Genomic DNA, 16527 nt, shown 5'->3' on the forward strand with positions numbered 1-16527 from the left:
CTTCCAGTTCATACTGACTTAAATCTCGACTAAACGCATACAAAATAAAAGCATGTATTTACATAATATATGTGTATATTGTGTATATTTTATTATTAATGAATGCACACACATACATTTATTTTCTTTAAAATATGAACATAAATGTATTTATATATAGTTTTGTTATTTTCTATGCATGTATTTACATATACAACTCACCGGCCACTTTATTAGGTACACCTGTCCAACTGCTCGTTAACGCAAATTTCTAATCAGCCAATCACATAGCTTACATTTAGGCACGTAGACATGGTCAAGACGATCTGCTTCAGTTCACACAGAGCATCAGAATGGGGAAGATAGGTGATTTAAGTTACTTTAAATGTGGCATGATTTTTGGTGCCAGACGGGCTGGTCTGAATATTTCTCTAGGGTTTACAAAGAATGGTTTGAAAAAGAGAAAATATCCTGTGAGAGGCAGCTCTGAGTGTGCAAATGCCTTTTTGATGCCATAGGTCAGAGGAGAATACCTGAGTATTCTTGTTGACCATGTCCATCCATTTATGACCACAGTGTACCCATCTTATGATGGCTACTTCCAGCAGGATAGCGTACCATGTTATAAAGCATGAATCATCTCAGACTGGTTTCTTGAGCATGACAATGAGTTCACTCTACTCAAATGGCCTCCACAGTCACCAGAGCTCAATCCAATAGAGCACCTTTGGGATGTGGTGGAATGGGAGATTCGCATTATAGACATGAAGTTGTCAAATCTGCAGCAACTGCGTGATGCTATTATGTCAATATGGATCAAAATCTCTGAGGAATATTTCCAGTACCTTGTTGAATCTATGCCACAATGCTTTTAAGGCAGTTCTGAAGGCAAGAGGAGGTCCAACTCGGTACTAGTAAGGTGTACCTAATGAAGTGGCTGGTGAATGTACACATTTGTAGAACAAATTTGGTTGTGCAACATGAAACGCAAGTTATGAAAGGAATGCTTTGTGCAGAGCTATATGTGCATTTTTTTGTTTTATGAAAGCATTTTTTTAATCTGTTTTCTTGTGAAAAGCTTCTAAAATGTGTCAAAAAGAAGTCAAATCAGTTTTAGAAAATTGTTCAATTAACAAATAAATCTGATAAAGATCTGCAGCAAGGACGCTGCATTTCACTGAACTGTAATGAGTAATGTATCTCCTAACAAAAATACACAGGTACGCTTAATGTTTCTTTGTTTAGATATTATTTACTCTATGTTGCACTCTTAAAGTCGAACCTCATCAGAGTTTGTTTAGAAGCAGACCAAGACCCACCTTTTCAGAGATCTGTCTGCTTGTTGGCATACATACTGTACAGTAGGTTCAGACAGCAGCATTCACACTCATTTTAATGATTTGCAGTATTAGAGTAATTGTGTCGAAGTTTATTTTAATCAATCTCAATCTGCCAAGTCTCAAATTTGTGCTTTAGGTGTGCTTGTTAAATGAGATTACAGTAAGTTCTGTTACAGAACTGATGATTCAGATGTAGTCAAAAATACATCCATTGTTCCTGCCTGAACAAATCTGAACAAATCTTTAGAGATCTCAACCAAGGCCTGCTTCTGTAATTATTAATGAAACGTCTAGAAGGAAGAAAAAAGGATTTTACGTCTGAATCAATCAGGGATTTTTATTAGGGGAAAAGCCAGAATACCTGGCTGTTTTTTTTAATGAATAAAATCTGTTTAACCAGGTTTTGCCGATCAAAGAACATATTTTCATTATTTCATTATTTATGTATATATATATATATATATATATATATATATATATATATATATATATATATATATATATATATATAGTTGAAGTCAGAATTATTAGCCCCCCTTTGAATTTTTTTTGCTTTTTTAATTATTTGCCAAATGATGTTTAACAGAGCAAGGACATTTTCACAGTATGTCTAATAATATTTTTTTCTTCTGGAGAAAGTCTTATTTGTTGTTTATTTCCACTAGAATAAAAACAGTTTTAAATTTTTTACAATTCATTTTAAGGTCAAAATTATTAGCCCCTTTAAGCTATTTTTTTTCCTGATTGTCTACAGAAAAAAACCATCATTATACAATAACTTGCCTAATTACCCTAACCTGCCTAGTTAACCTAATTAGCCTAGTTAAGCCTTTAAATGTCACTTTAAGCTGTATAGAAGTGTCTTGAAAATATCTAGTCAAATATTATTTACTGTCATCATGGCAAAGATAAAATAAATCAGTTATTAGAAATGAGTTAATAAAACTATTATGTTTAGAAATGTGTTGAAGAAATCTTCTCACCGTTAAACAGAAATTGAGGAAAAAATAAACAGGGGGGCTAATAATTCTGACTTCAACTGTATATCAACACTGCTTCTGGGTAATGCAGCTTATGGTCCTGCATGCTGTTAGTATCACACAATGTTTGACCACTCCTTTACAACACTGATTGTTTAAAAGACAGGTGTGTTTGCTTACAGCTCATTGGTGTTTCTGTAGCAACTGATAGATAAAGGTGATTGGCTAAAATTGAGCTGTGTTATTTTCTGATGGTTGTATTCAGCCATTCTAAGACACATTCAAGTGGTGTTAATTAAATTAAGAATAGTATGAACAGTTACCGTGTTTACTGTACTGTTTACGTTCTCATTTGGTGCTCCTTCTGTTCTTAATAAACATTTAATTAAGACTCCAGTCTTTTAATTTACTTTCCTTTTCATTTTCATTCATTGTTCCTGTTCATATTTGATGGAATTACTGTACGATCCTTCTTTCTCTCTTTCACTATCATTAATTGTTCAGTTGCTGAGCTTAGTAAAGGAGATGAGTTATTTAGCCACACTATGAGTATAATAACACATGATTTTACTAATAGCCACACTGCTTTGACTTTAAAAGCCACTCAAAACCACTTTAACAGCAATTCAGGGGTCAGAAAAGACATATTGTACCCAAAACTTTTTTTAAAACACAAAATTATGTCTTTGAATCATTTTTAAAGACTTTGATTTTACAGAGATTACATGGAGCTTTATAAGCCATATTTGAGGAAAGGTGTGTTGATTGCAGAGCATAGAAGGCCTTGGAAATGTAATTAAACTGAACTGCTGAGGTTGAATTGTTAGTATTCACAGCACAGCGGCATCACAAGGCCATACATTTGCATGGGAACAACAGACTAGCGGATCTAGTCTAGCTTTGGATGTGACATCTTAACATCCTTCATTCAACAAAAGCTGTGTGTTCTGGCTAAATAAATGTCTAAATACCATTGCATTATGGAAGATATTTCATCAGTGCCAAATTAAAACTTATGTACGATATTGGCTTTCTGCTGCAAGTAGTTGAAATATACATCATGTGGTGATTAATGTCAACTTAAACTATTGTGTACATACAAATCTAACTTTAACTAAAATTTTACCAAAAAACATGCTTTGTTTTTGTCTTTGTGAATGTATTTATTACATAAACCTACTGTTTGCCTTTTAAAAGTAAATCTATTTGCTTCGCGCTGCCAGGTGTTTGGCCCGTACAGCACCTCAGATTCTGTAATCCTGCTGCTATTGGCCAGATAGAGCCGGTTCTCCTCCAGTCATCCTCCCTGTTGCTCTCACGATAAAAACAGTGGACATGACAGCAGCACAGTGACAGCATTAAATACAGAGACTTAAAAGGATTAATTTAACACATTTGTGCCCAATAATGGGTTTTATTTTTGTATTAGTAATCGCAATCGCAAACAAATCATTCTTTTTAGCCAGATCTTCTAAGTAAAAAGGTTGAACTAGTTCACCAAATCAAACTGAATCATTGGAAACGATTCGTGTCTCCAGTAAGCACTCTTGTCCATATTTACTTACTTTTTACCATGCCTGTTACCCCTGTCTGACTCTAAATAAACCAATATATACAGAGTTATTCAGTTATTAGAACAGTACACAGAGATCTGTGAAACGATAATACTGCGCATTTGCGATTCAGTGAATCGAACACAAACAGGACATGACAGCCTGCTGTGACTGAACTGAACTTGAACAACTGCAGCGCAGGTAAAGAGAGGGCTTAAATAAGAGGATATGGTAAAATGTATGTTTATTTCATAACAAGTGAATGATGTTTCAGTTGGGTTGCAAAACGTAATTGTAAGAAACTTTTCAGATCTGATGTTTGACTGAAATTGTGATTGCTGACTACATATTTTTGGTATGTTTAGTCCTAACATGGAAGGATTGTCACAAAAGATCTACTCTGATAGATTTATAGATTAATTCTGATGATTTTGAGTCTTGCACCTAACAAATACCCTTATTTAGAAAAAAATGACTAATAAAAACTAAACAAGCAATTTCAAACTATAGAAACTAATAGAAACTAGTAAATATACCTCTAAAAGCTAATTAAAACGAACTGAATTTGAAAACAAAAAGTCAAAACGAAATAAGATCTAAAACTAATGAAAAATCTAAAACTATTATAACCGTGCGGCTCAGGCGATTGGCTCAAAAAATGCTTCAAGTACAAGCCAATCAATGGGAATGTTCAGTTGAATAGCTCTCTCCAAGTTGAATAGCTACTCTTGAGTTTCTAAAAAGAATCATGGGATTTATGGTTTCAGCTGTATGTGGGGTATTGCAGAGGCACTGTCCCCCTTAGATTAGAAAGAGGACGACAATGACAGAAAACGGAGGAGGGGATGCACAGGGAGAGCCAGAATGACGCAAGAAAAAGGAGAAAGAGAACAGCAGTGTGAATACAGAAGCTGAGGATTTTAGGGGAACTAGAGATAGAGAGGGAGAGAGAGAGAGAGAGAGAGAGAGAGAGAGAGAGAGAGAGAGAGAGAGAGAGAGAGAGAGAGAGAGAAGGATTAGGAGAGGAAGAGGTAGAGATTAAACAAAAATAGCAATCATTGTGTGAAGATGTCTGTCCTTAAAGTTCCTCTGAGTCACCATCTGACATCATTCTCTCTCTCTCTCACTCACTCTCTCTCTCTCTCTCTCTCTCTCTCTCTCTCTCTCTCTCTCTCTCTCTCTCTCTCTCTCTCTCTCTCTCTCTCTCTCTCTCTCTCTCTCTCTCTCTCTCTCTCTCTCTCTCTCTATCTCTCTCTCTCTGTGTGTGTTGTACACTATGACAGATCAAAGATGGACAGAGTGAGTGATGTCTGGATCAGATGTCTGTCTCTGTGTTCAGGGAAGCTTCACTGGCAGATGTCTAGACTCACACATCTAACCTCACTCACACTCACACACACACTTCTTTGTTTAGTTGTATTACCTCAATACCTTACTTTTTTTCACATTCTATACAATAAGTTTCCTAGCCAAACTTGTACTCCCAAACCGAACTCTTTCAAAACCATTGCATTTTTAAAATGTAATTAAAACAATATTTACTGTAGTCCTTTTAATGAGCTGTTCATTTCCCATTATGTAATTAATACCACTGTTCTTGTGGGGAAAGTTTATTTCCACGAAAACCCACACATACAGTATGATTCAGGCTTAAATGAGGATATTCCATGAACTCCTGTTATTTTGTTTTTATCTAAATATAATTACTAGTCAAAACCAAACCTACTTCTTCAGTAAAATATTATTAAATCTATTTATTTTTCCTATTTTAAATAACTCCATTTATGCTCAATGGGAGGTTTTGCTGGATTTAGCTGCCTTTGGGGGACAATTGAACCCCCACGCACACACATTTATGAGCTCTGCAGGGAGTCAGTGGAGAAAATGAGATACCTGTTGAAGGAGATGTGGAGAATATAAACACCTGCAAAACTGACTCAGAGGTTACGCTGACATTGAAGAAGATTGTGACTCAAATCTGAGTTTTTTGTTTTCTCTCCTGTGTGAGGAAGCAGATTAGTATGAATTTTAAAGATTTATTCATGCCATTCATGCAATCTTTGTCACTTTATGTAGCTCAAATTTTTACAATTGCTCCACTGAAAAAATAATTGATGAATGAAGTGTTATACGAAGTAGTGAAAGCAGATAATGAATTACTGTAGTGTCAGGTTAACAGTAAAGGTTTAAAAAGTAAAGAATAAAAAATACATTCCTATATAGGGTGTCCGAGGGGTCTTATAAAGTCTAAAAATGTCTTAAATCTCAAAAACAGAATTTTAGGCATTAAAAAGTCTTAAATCTACTGAAATATTGTGTTGTAAGGTCTTAAATCTTTTTAAACACGTCTTATTTTTTCTTTATTCATGTATAGCTATCCAATCTGGCCAGTATTCCAATCACCAACAATCCATCTCAATGAAACCTTTAACTTTTTATTTAATATGTCATTTTTAACTATATTTACCATAATTGTTGAATTATTTTCCTTATAATAATATTTATTTAAAAGTTCTCCATGTATTTACTGTTGAGAACACTAACCTGGACAGACTGTTGTGTAGATATTTAGTTTATTATATATATATTTTTTGAAACATTTTTTTATTTTAAAGAAAGTTTATGTTGAAAAAAAGTGTGTTTCAGTTGGGTTGCAAAACGTAATTGTTAGAAACTTTTCAGATCTGATGTTTGACTGAAATTGTGATTGCTGACTACATATTTTTGGTATGTTTAGTCCTAACATGATGGAAGGATTGTCACAAAAGATCAATTCTGATAGATTTATAGATTAATTCTGATGATTTTGAGTCTTGCACCTAACAAATACCCTTATTTAGAAAAAAAATGACACTAATAAAAACTAAACTAAAACCAAGCAATTTCAAAATATAGAAACTAATAACTAACTATTTAAAATTTTTGCTAATCAAAATCTAAAATGTTTAAATTTGGTATTAATCAGTTAATATTGCATTATTAAATGTATTAAATTATAAAAATTTGAAAAATTGTGACCAATTGAAAACGCTTAGCCCTGTATGGCCACATGGAAATAACCTATATGAAGATATATGGGCATATATGAAACCTAGATGCAGTATATATGCACATATATGATAATATATGCCACATATATGCATATATATGTTTCATATATGCATATATATGCCACATATAGACAAAATTGAGGTGCATACAGTTGAAGTCAGAATTATTAGCCCCCCTTTGAAATTTTTTTTTTTCTTTTTTAAATATTTCCCAAACAAGGAAATTTTCACAGTATGTCTGATAATGTTTTTTCTTCTGGAGAAAGTCTGATTTGTTTTATTTCAGCTAGAATAAAAGCAGTTTTTAATTTTTTAAAAACCATTTTAAGGTAAAAAATGATTAGCCCCTTTACTTTAAATTACTAGCTATTTTTTCCCCGATAGTCTACAGAACAAACCATAGCTATACAATAACTTGCCTAATTACCCTAACCTGCCTAGTTAACCTAATTAACCTAGTTGAGCCTTTAAATGTTACTTAAAGCTGTATAGAAGTGTCTTGAAAATATCTAAAATATTATTTACTGTCATCATGGCAAAGATAAAATAAATCAGTTTTTAGAAATGAGTTATTAAAATTAATAAATAATATCAAAATTTAAATTAATAAAAAGTTATTATCTCAGCACATTTCTAAGCATAATAGTTTTAATAACTAATTTCTAATAAATTAGTTATTAGAAATGAGTTATTAAAACTATTAAAGCTTCTCTCCGTTTAACAGAAATTGGGGAAAAAAACAAACATGGGGGCTAATAATTCAGGGGGCCTAATAATTCCGACTTCAACTCTATATGTGCATATTCAAGCTGTACAGGTCTGTATTGCTCATTTATATCCACATATAAGCCCTATATGTACATACAAGATATGTCTCCCATATAGCTCATATCTCACTTTGACAACTGTCATACATAATACCCTGCTCATATTTTCTATTATCAAGGCAATAACTATGAACTAACTAAAAAAAAAAGAGAGAAAATTGTATGTATGTGCCAACACTTGAAATTGGTATCACATGTAATTGGCATATTATGGAAATTAAATATGAGAAAAAAGTTAGAGCCCACATGGAAAGAACCTATATAAACACATATGTTTTTAATATAGGTTTTGATACAGGTTTTTAATATATATGACATATTTAAAAATTGGCCGTTTTCCTATATTATATATATATATGTACATGTGGAGTTTGCATGTTCTCCCTATGTTGGAGTGGGTTTCCTCCAGGTGCACCGGTGTCCCCCACAGTCCAAAGACATGCACTGGTGAATTGGGTAGCCTAAATTGTAATGTATGTGTGTATGTCCTGGTTCTCCAGGTTGGGGGTTGAGCGTTGGACTAATGACCCACCTCATAAAAATTAGTTGTTAAAAAAATATCTAAATATCAATTTCGATATAAATGGCCCTGGGAGTAAGTAATGGTCGTAAAATGTCTTAAAAACGTCAATAAGAAGTTTTATGTCTGCCAAAAAATGTTTAAAACTGCAGAAACCCTGCCTATAGTATCCCTTACAGAAAACCACAAGAGCTTAATGTCCAATCAATTAAAGTATGCAAAACACAAGTGAAAGCAAATATGTTGTTCCAATCATGTGATCGCGTGAACAAATGTGTAAATGTGTTACAAACAAATGTTCCAGAAATCACAAGTTATTTTTCTTTTCTTTTTTCACTTGTATTTCACAAATGTTCCACATGTTTCAAATGTGATTTTAGTGTGTGATTGCACATGGGAACTGCATGTTGTTTTTCTGTAAAGGATGAAACATTTCAGGGTAGTCTTTTCACTGCATGATGGTCAGTTTAGGAGTGGGAATAGAAAAATAGAAACAGGCTTTGACTTTCAGTTTGAATATAACACTTTCTCACCAGACTTCTGCTCAGTCTATCTCTCTCTATCTCAGAGTGTGTTTGTGAAGTCACTGCCTTGATGTGTGCGTCATGTCTTTTGGCAGCTTGCCTGGCCAGGTTACTCACTTTGATTTCCTGCGTGATTAGCAACAACACTCTCAGTCGTCTTGTTTAAGAGCGTTGGACCCATGAGAGACAGATATGATGTCGTTTCTGTCCTATCAGTCTGCCTCGCTGCTGGCAACATGCTGCCACGTTTCACTCATGAAATCCACAGCCCACGTCATCAGAGGGCACGCAATGTGCCCTGCGTGTTTAGACAAGGACAGACTCCATTGTAATTCAACTGTGCAGCGTATGTGCCACAATCTACAGCAGTATTTGTTCACTTAATATTGCTTTATAGCTTCTATGCCCTTCAGGACCAGATTGAGGAATCAAGGTTTATGATAAAAGTTAAAGATGAATTGATAACCTGACCAAGTTTTAGAGGTCCGCAGTCAACTTTATGGATATTTATGACAGTTCCTCCTTAGGTGTTGTAGACTTTTGAGTCAGGAATGTCGGGTTTTACTACTATATGCTTGTTATAAACTATAACCTTTAAATAAATATGTAAGAGGAAAGAAATGAAACTGTTTTTGACTATATTTTTATAGTGAAATTCATGGCTCATATACTGTTTTTATGCTTTTAAGTCTTTTCCCCCCTAAATTATTGATGATTTATACTGCATCTTGTTGCCTAAGTTTTAGGAACAACATATAATATCTTGACTTCTAGTTGATCATTTGGTATCAGAAGTGGCTTAAATGAAAGGCAAAGGCCTCTAGATTACGCTTATTTTAGCAAAATAAAATATGATCATGCCTTGATTTTTAATTATTTAATTAGGACAGTAAGCTCTGACTTTGCTTAGACAAAAGTCTTGTCACTTAACAGAAATAATGTACAGTATAGAATATAAAGTCATGGTGCAGTGGAAAAAGAATTAATATTGTGTATGACACCCATGAGCTTGGAGGACTGCATCCATACATCTCATGACTCAAATAACTGATTAATAAAGTCATCCGGAATGGCAAAGAAAGCATTCCTGCAGGACTCCCAGAGTTTATTAAGATTCTTTGAATTCATCTTCAATGTCTCCTCCTTCATCTTACCCCAGACATGCTCAATAATGTTCATATCTGGTGGCTGGGCTGGCCAATCCTGGAGCACCTTGACCTTCTTTGCTTTCTGGGACTTTTGATGTGAAAGAGAACTATCCTGCTGTACAATTTGTCCTCTACTGTGGTTTGTAATGTAATGGGCAGCACAAATTTCTTGATGGCTGTTGATGTTGCCATCCACTCTGCAGAACTCTCGCATGCCCCCGTTCTGAATGTAACCCTAAACCAAGATGTTTCCCTCACCAAACTTGACAGATCATTGTGAGAATCTTGGGTCCCTGCGAGTTCCAATAGGTCTTCTGCAGTATTTGTAATGATTGGGATGCAGTTCAACAGATGAAAATCTACCTTCTGCCATTTTTTCCAAATGATCAACTAGAAGTTAAATTATCTATTATTTTTATATATTTATTATTATATATTTTTGTTAACTTGGAATCGACACCAAGACTTTTGTCAGATTTTTGTCAACATAGTTCAAAACAAGTCACAAGTCTCTGGATGTTCCCCACCCCATACATGTTTGTACAAAGGAATAATCCACCCAGAAATTAAAATGTTCTGATTATTTACTCGCCTCAGGTGATCATTTGTATATAATGTCTTTTTTAGCTGAAGAGAATTAAGGTGCACAAGGAAAACTTGCATCCTATGCAAGTCATCAGGTGCTTAACATAGACCAGTTTTTGATTATGCAAGGACAATTTACAGTTATACAAATACTTTTTTCCAAAACAACTTATAAATGAGGATAATAAAAGCACTTCAAAACTTCAGAAAAGCAACAATATATAGATTCTGTAACAAGTCTCATTTTTAATTTGTATTTTTGTTTTTTACTAAAACTACAAATGTTTCCATGTTAACTTCTAAATCATCTGACAGTAATGTTGGATGCTTGCTTCCCAGCATGAATACAAGAGGTCTTCAAGATGACATCTTCATTTGTAGTTAAAATAATAATTTTTAATAAAAAAATCTTTAAAAAAAAAAAATCTTTAACATTTTTAAAGACAGCAAACTTTAAGTAATAACCTTCCTAAGTTATAACCACCTAATAACCTAATTTTAACAACCAATTGTTGGCTGGGTCATGTAGTTTACTACACTACCAGTCAACGTTTGGGGTCAGTAGGATTTTTAAGTGTTTTAATATAAGCTTAGGCAATGCAGTGGCACAGTAAGTAGTGCTGTTTCTTGCCTCACAGCAAGAAGGTCGCTGGTTCGAGCCTCTGCTGGGTCAGTTGGCGTTTCTGTGTGGAGTTTGCATGTTCTCCCTGCGTTCGCGTGGGTTTCCTCCATGTGCTCCGGTTTCCCCCACAGTCCAAAGACATGCGGTACAGGTCAATTGGGTAGGTTAAATTGTCCGTAGTGTATGAGTGAGAATGTGTGTGTGTGGATGTTTCCCAGAGATGGGTTGCAGCTGGAAGGGCATCCGCTGTGTAAAACAAATGCTGGATAAGTTGGCGGTTCATTCCGCTGTGGCAACCCCAGAATAATAAAGGGACTAAGCCGACAAGAAAATGAATGAATTAATAATATAAGCTCCTCCTGCTCACCAAGGGTGCATTTATTTCATCATAAATACAGTACAAATGGTCAAACTGTGAAAAGTTATTGCACTATAAAATAACTGTTTAAAAGTAGGTTATAATTTCATATAATCATTTATTCCAGTGATTTTAAAGAATAATTTTCAGCTTCATTACTCCAGTCTTCAGAGTCACAAGATCCTTTAGAAATCACTCTAATATTAATTAATTAATATTATTAATAATAATATTAATAATAATGTAATAGTAATAAAAGCAATAATGAATGGAGGTACAATTTTATTTGAAACTACAAACAAGAAATAATAAATAAATATTTAATAAATAAGTATTTTTATTTTACATTTAATAAATGTCGCCTTGATGACCAAAATTATTTTATTAAAAAAATAATAATAATAAAAAAACCAACCCCAAACTTTGGACTGGTAGTGTATAAGATGCTACCTAAATATGGATTTTGGAACATCAAATGTTATGTGTTGACCCCTGTTAACCTGCACTGGATGGTGAAATATACTGGAATGTTTTCCTACAAAACCTTTATTTCTCATCAGCTGAGGAATTTGAATGGCCTCAGGGTGAGTACATGAATTTGCATTTATGGATGAAATATGTCCTATATAGACACGTAATGTTATACTTTTACCAACATAGTAGCTCTGTTCAACATATTTTATCATATTCAAAAAACAAACTGAAAATGTGGCCAATTCCATGTGGGCCTGGTGATAAGCCGCTGTTATTGAACTGCAGGATTGTTCATGTAAAATTGGAGCCTCTGGGGTTTGTGTGTTCATTTCTTATTATGTTTGACTATAACAAGCTGGAGACTGAATTTCATGCACATGCAAAAGAAGCAATTTATGGACCCCAGTAAATCCACCCAGCTGTGAAGCAGTTTCTTAAAATAGCTTTTTCTGGCTTGACATGAAAATGAAAAATGTGGCGGTGGGGATACTTGTTTGACAGTGACACATGAACACTATTATAAAAACAAATCAATTCAAATCGTGTTTACATATTAGCTGCCTTCAACATTGGATTTTCACCTTTTTCCATTTCTCTGCTTTTGTTTTGTAGAAGAGTGTGAAGGAGGGTCTTCTGCTCAAACAGACCAGCTCTTTTCAGAGGTGGAAGCGGAGGTATTTCAAACTGCGAGGAAGGACGCTTTATTATGCCAAAGATTCAAAGGTAAAAGCTGGAGTCTTTGTGTATATATTGAACCTCCAGACACTGTTGCCAGCTCATTTTCAGAGGAAGTTGCTTAAGGAGGAACAATTTGTTGCTAAATGACACCAAACATCATTGCATGATGACGTCATTACGTAATCTCCAAACTGCATCTTTATGTGAAATGTAATATATTTATGTAATTCATGAGATTTCTCATATTGACTGTCTTGGTAGTTAATGCTACCTAAATGAACAACAATTAACAACGGATCAACAAATGAACAGTTCTATCAACAATTGTTCTGTTACTGTTATTTCACTAAAAATGTGACATGTGCTACTGCCAAAAATATTGCTGGTGTTCCTGCACAACCCAGAGAAGCTGCCGTTTCAGGACTGCATTTCTATAACCCCTTATTAGGAAACCTACCACATACATATTCCTTAACCCAACCATTCCCTACTGGACGTATCAGGAACAACAGGGTCTTAAAAATGCAGAGGATCCTAGAAATACGTTCCAGCCTCTCCAGTTGTACAGAAACCAGTTGTGCCTGGCTATTTAGACCTTATGTATAGCTGCACTCTACTGATTTAAGCAGCAGTCACTTCTGATAGTTTGATTTAAGTGACTTTTTACAGTTGCTAAAAGTAGCCAAATAAATGTTTCTGAAAAAAATGTTGCTAGGGTAGTATAAAAAGTTGCTAAATCTAGCAACAAAATCGCTAAGTTGGCAACACTGCCTCAAGGTGTTTGATTCAATGTTTGTTAGGGATAGAAACATGCTGTTATCTTGTTGCAGTCTCTCATTTTTGATGAGGTGGACCTGTCAGACGCCAGTGTGGCCGAGACCAGCACCAAGAACATCAACAACAGTTTCACAGTAAGCAAAACCACTTTTTAATTGCTTTATAGTGAACTAGGGATGTCCAGATCTGATCACCTGATCGGAAATCGGGCCCAATCACACGGTTTCAGATTCGATTGGAATCGGACGTTACCTCCCGATCAGGACTCGAATATATATTCACACAAGTTTTTAACACATTTATAGTTATGTGGTGGCACAGAGTTAGACCTCTTTCTTGACTTCACACAGAAACAGTATGGCATGACATCACTTGCAGAAATGTTATTGGTTAAATGCCGGCAAAGTAGAACACAGAAGCATCTTGAAGTGAAAAGCACGAGTAAGTCTGCGGTCTGGATGCATTATGAAGTTGATGACGACAACATTGCCATTGCCAACATTGTGATATATGTAAACTTGGCATTGCAAAAGGTGGAAAGGAAAATGCTACATGCTGACACCTCAAAAACAAATGTAGAACATCGATTTGAAATGCCGTCTCGCCACTATTTCACATAGAAAGCTCTGCCAGCCCTTTATAAGATTTTTGACAAACTACTTGTCCTGTTGTAAGATGTACCCCATGTTTCGTTCACCACAGACATATGGAGTTCATCTGTAGCTCCCATGTCTCTACTAAGCCTTACCGCACAATGGATTGACTCCATCCTGGATCTGTTTCTTCACTCTTATTTATTCTTTTTTGTAATGTATTATAGAAGTTTTGGATTGGGTTTCGGTATCGGTAGATACTCAAAATCAAATGACTCGTACTTGAGGGCAAAAAAACCTGATCAGGGCATCCCTATAGTGAACCATTTTTGACTCATTTATTAATTACAGGGTTCCTACAGGTCATGGAATTTCTGGAATATCACTATTTTTAAACATAATTTTAAAGGTCTATTCCAGATATTGAATGTCAGGGAATATTATATATATATATATATATATATATATATATATATATATATATATATATATATATATATATATATATATATATTGTTTTTGTTCAGGTCATGGAATGTCAGGTATTTTTGTTATTCATTTCAAGAGTTCACACTTGGCTATTGATTGATTATAAAGCTTGTTTGGCATGCTGTCCAGGGAAGAGAACCCTGAGCTCATAAGATCGGGGAGTTTGAGCTCAGGTAGATCTTGCGAACTCCATGAATAGATAGTGATTGCTCTTAACAAATAACTACTTACTAGGAGCATGTCTATGGTGGCGATTTGGATTAGTCAATTAACTTCAGTTGCATGTTTTGGAGGGTGGGAGGAAACTGGGGAACCCAGGGGAAACCCACTTGAGCACAGGGAGAAAGTGTAAACTCCGCACAGAAACATCAGCCTGCTTGATAAGGACTAGAACCAGCGACGACCACTGTGCCACCGTGCCACCCATCTAGGAAAGGAGTAGAAATAGAGGTGGATGGGGGGATTCTTCAAAATAAAAATGGCTGTGATGTGAAACTTAGGGTATTTATAGTGGTTTAGGAATCGTCTAATTGGTGAATCATAAATGTGTGATCCTCTCGAAATTAGTTTATAAGTAAACTACACTTTAAATTTTACTTTCCATTAATTTAAATCAAATTTCTTTATTATGTTTTTTTTGTGTGTGTGTGTGTGTGTGTGTTATAATTTTTTACATTTTTTTCTAAGTGTAACTTATATTAGGTGGCATGAATGGTTACTGACTGAATATAAGCTATAATAGTCTCTAAGCTATAATAGTAGTTAATTACTGCTAAATTTGTTCATTTTTTTGTCTCTGCAACCATTATTTAAGTCCAATAAGTCTTATATTGGAGTCAAGAAGAATCAATATTTAATTTATCAATCAATATTGTAATAATGTTGTACTCTAATCGAGAAGATTAACCAAAAAGGCAATTCGATCTAACTTCTGATCTATCTTTGTTTTGGGCTTTAGCATTGTTTCCTAAACAAGTGTAATGTGACAACACACGATTATAGATATACTGTATTTTCACTTTTGTCTTCTCAGTACTGAAAGGTGATAGAAATTCTGCTTTTTAATTAGTGAAAATCCTGGAATTTGACATTTTTCTTAGAGTGGGAACCCTGTAATTAGTTTGTTCACAGTGATTTGCTGTCTCATTCATTCCTTATTTACAACTGCTTACTACACTCTGACGTATTTTTTATGCTTTGTCCTCTCCCAGGTCATCACTCCATTCCGTAAGCTGATGTTGTGTGCGGAGAGCAGGAAGGAGATGGAAGACTGGATCAGTGCTTTGAAGTCTGTACAGAAATGGGAAACATACGAGGTCTGAACCTTAAATTTTCACCTTTAAAGTCATTCAAAGGTTCAGCTAATGTGCTTTGATGGCTGCGCATTATACAGACTGATGTTCAATCACGGATTTCGCTTAATCTGTGTGAAGTGATCAATAAATGAAAGCCACAGGAGTTATTGCTGCAATTGTAGTTGGATTAGGTGATATTGATGTAAATGAGTCACTCTGTGTGAGTCACCCCAACTACGCACATTTTCTACTCGAGGAAATATTTAAGAGCTAGACAAATGTATTTTTAGTAATAAAATCTCTTTTGAATTATTTACAGGCAACACTAAGTATTTTTTTTCTACTGGCCCTGCCAAAATTTTCACTGTCCCCACCCAAAAACAAAAAGTTAAAAGCTATTTCTTAGCCACATATTTTAAATAATGTGTCAAAAGCCAAACATAATTGTCTACATACACGTCATAACTTTTCTTTAAATACAACTGACAGTTTAAAAAATTAAAATTGTGATGTAAATATATTTGGGGAAAAAAAAAAAAAAAAAAAAAAAAAAAAAAAATATATATATATATATATATATATATATATATATATATATATATATATATATATATATATATATATATATATATATATATACTGTAAGCAATAAAGTGCACTTTAATTTTGACACCCACAGACATCGTCACCAAATATAAATCAGAGAGGTAAGACTTTCCTATACATAGCCTCATT

At 34.4% G+C, this 16527-nt stretch overlaps 1 protein-coding gene across 1 annotated transcript in view; it reads left to right on the forward strand.

Annotated features, from left to right (window-relative positions):
- si:dkey-172j4.3 (diacylglycerol kinase delta) overlaps positions 1–16527 on the forward strand; it is a 152516-nt gene that overhangs the window by 91496 nt on the left and 44493 nt on the right. Inside the window, 3 exon segments of the mRNA XM_056461274.1 lie at positions 12573–12683; positions 13469–13549; positions 15709–15813. Of these exon segments, the coding sequence (XP_056317249.1) occupies positions 12573–12683; positions 13469–13549; positions 15709–15813 (297 nt within the window).

This window comes from Danio aesculapii, chromosome 7 (genome assembly GCF_903798145.1).
Source record: "Danio aesculapii chromosome 7, fDanAes4.1, whole genome shotgun sequence".
In the NCBI taxonomy this organism is placed as follows: domain Eukaryota; kingdom Metazoa; phylum Chordata; class Actinopteri; order Cypriniformes; family Danionidae; genus Danio; species Danio aesculapii.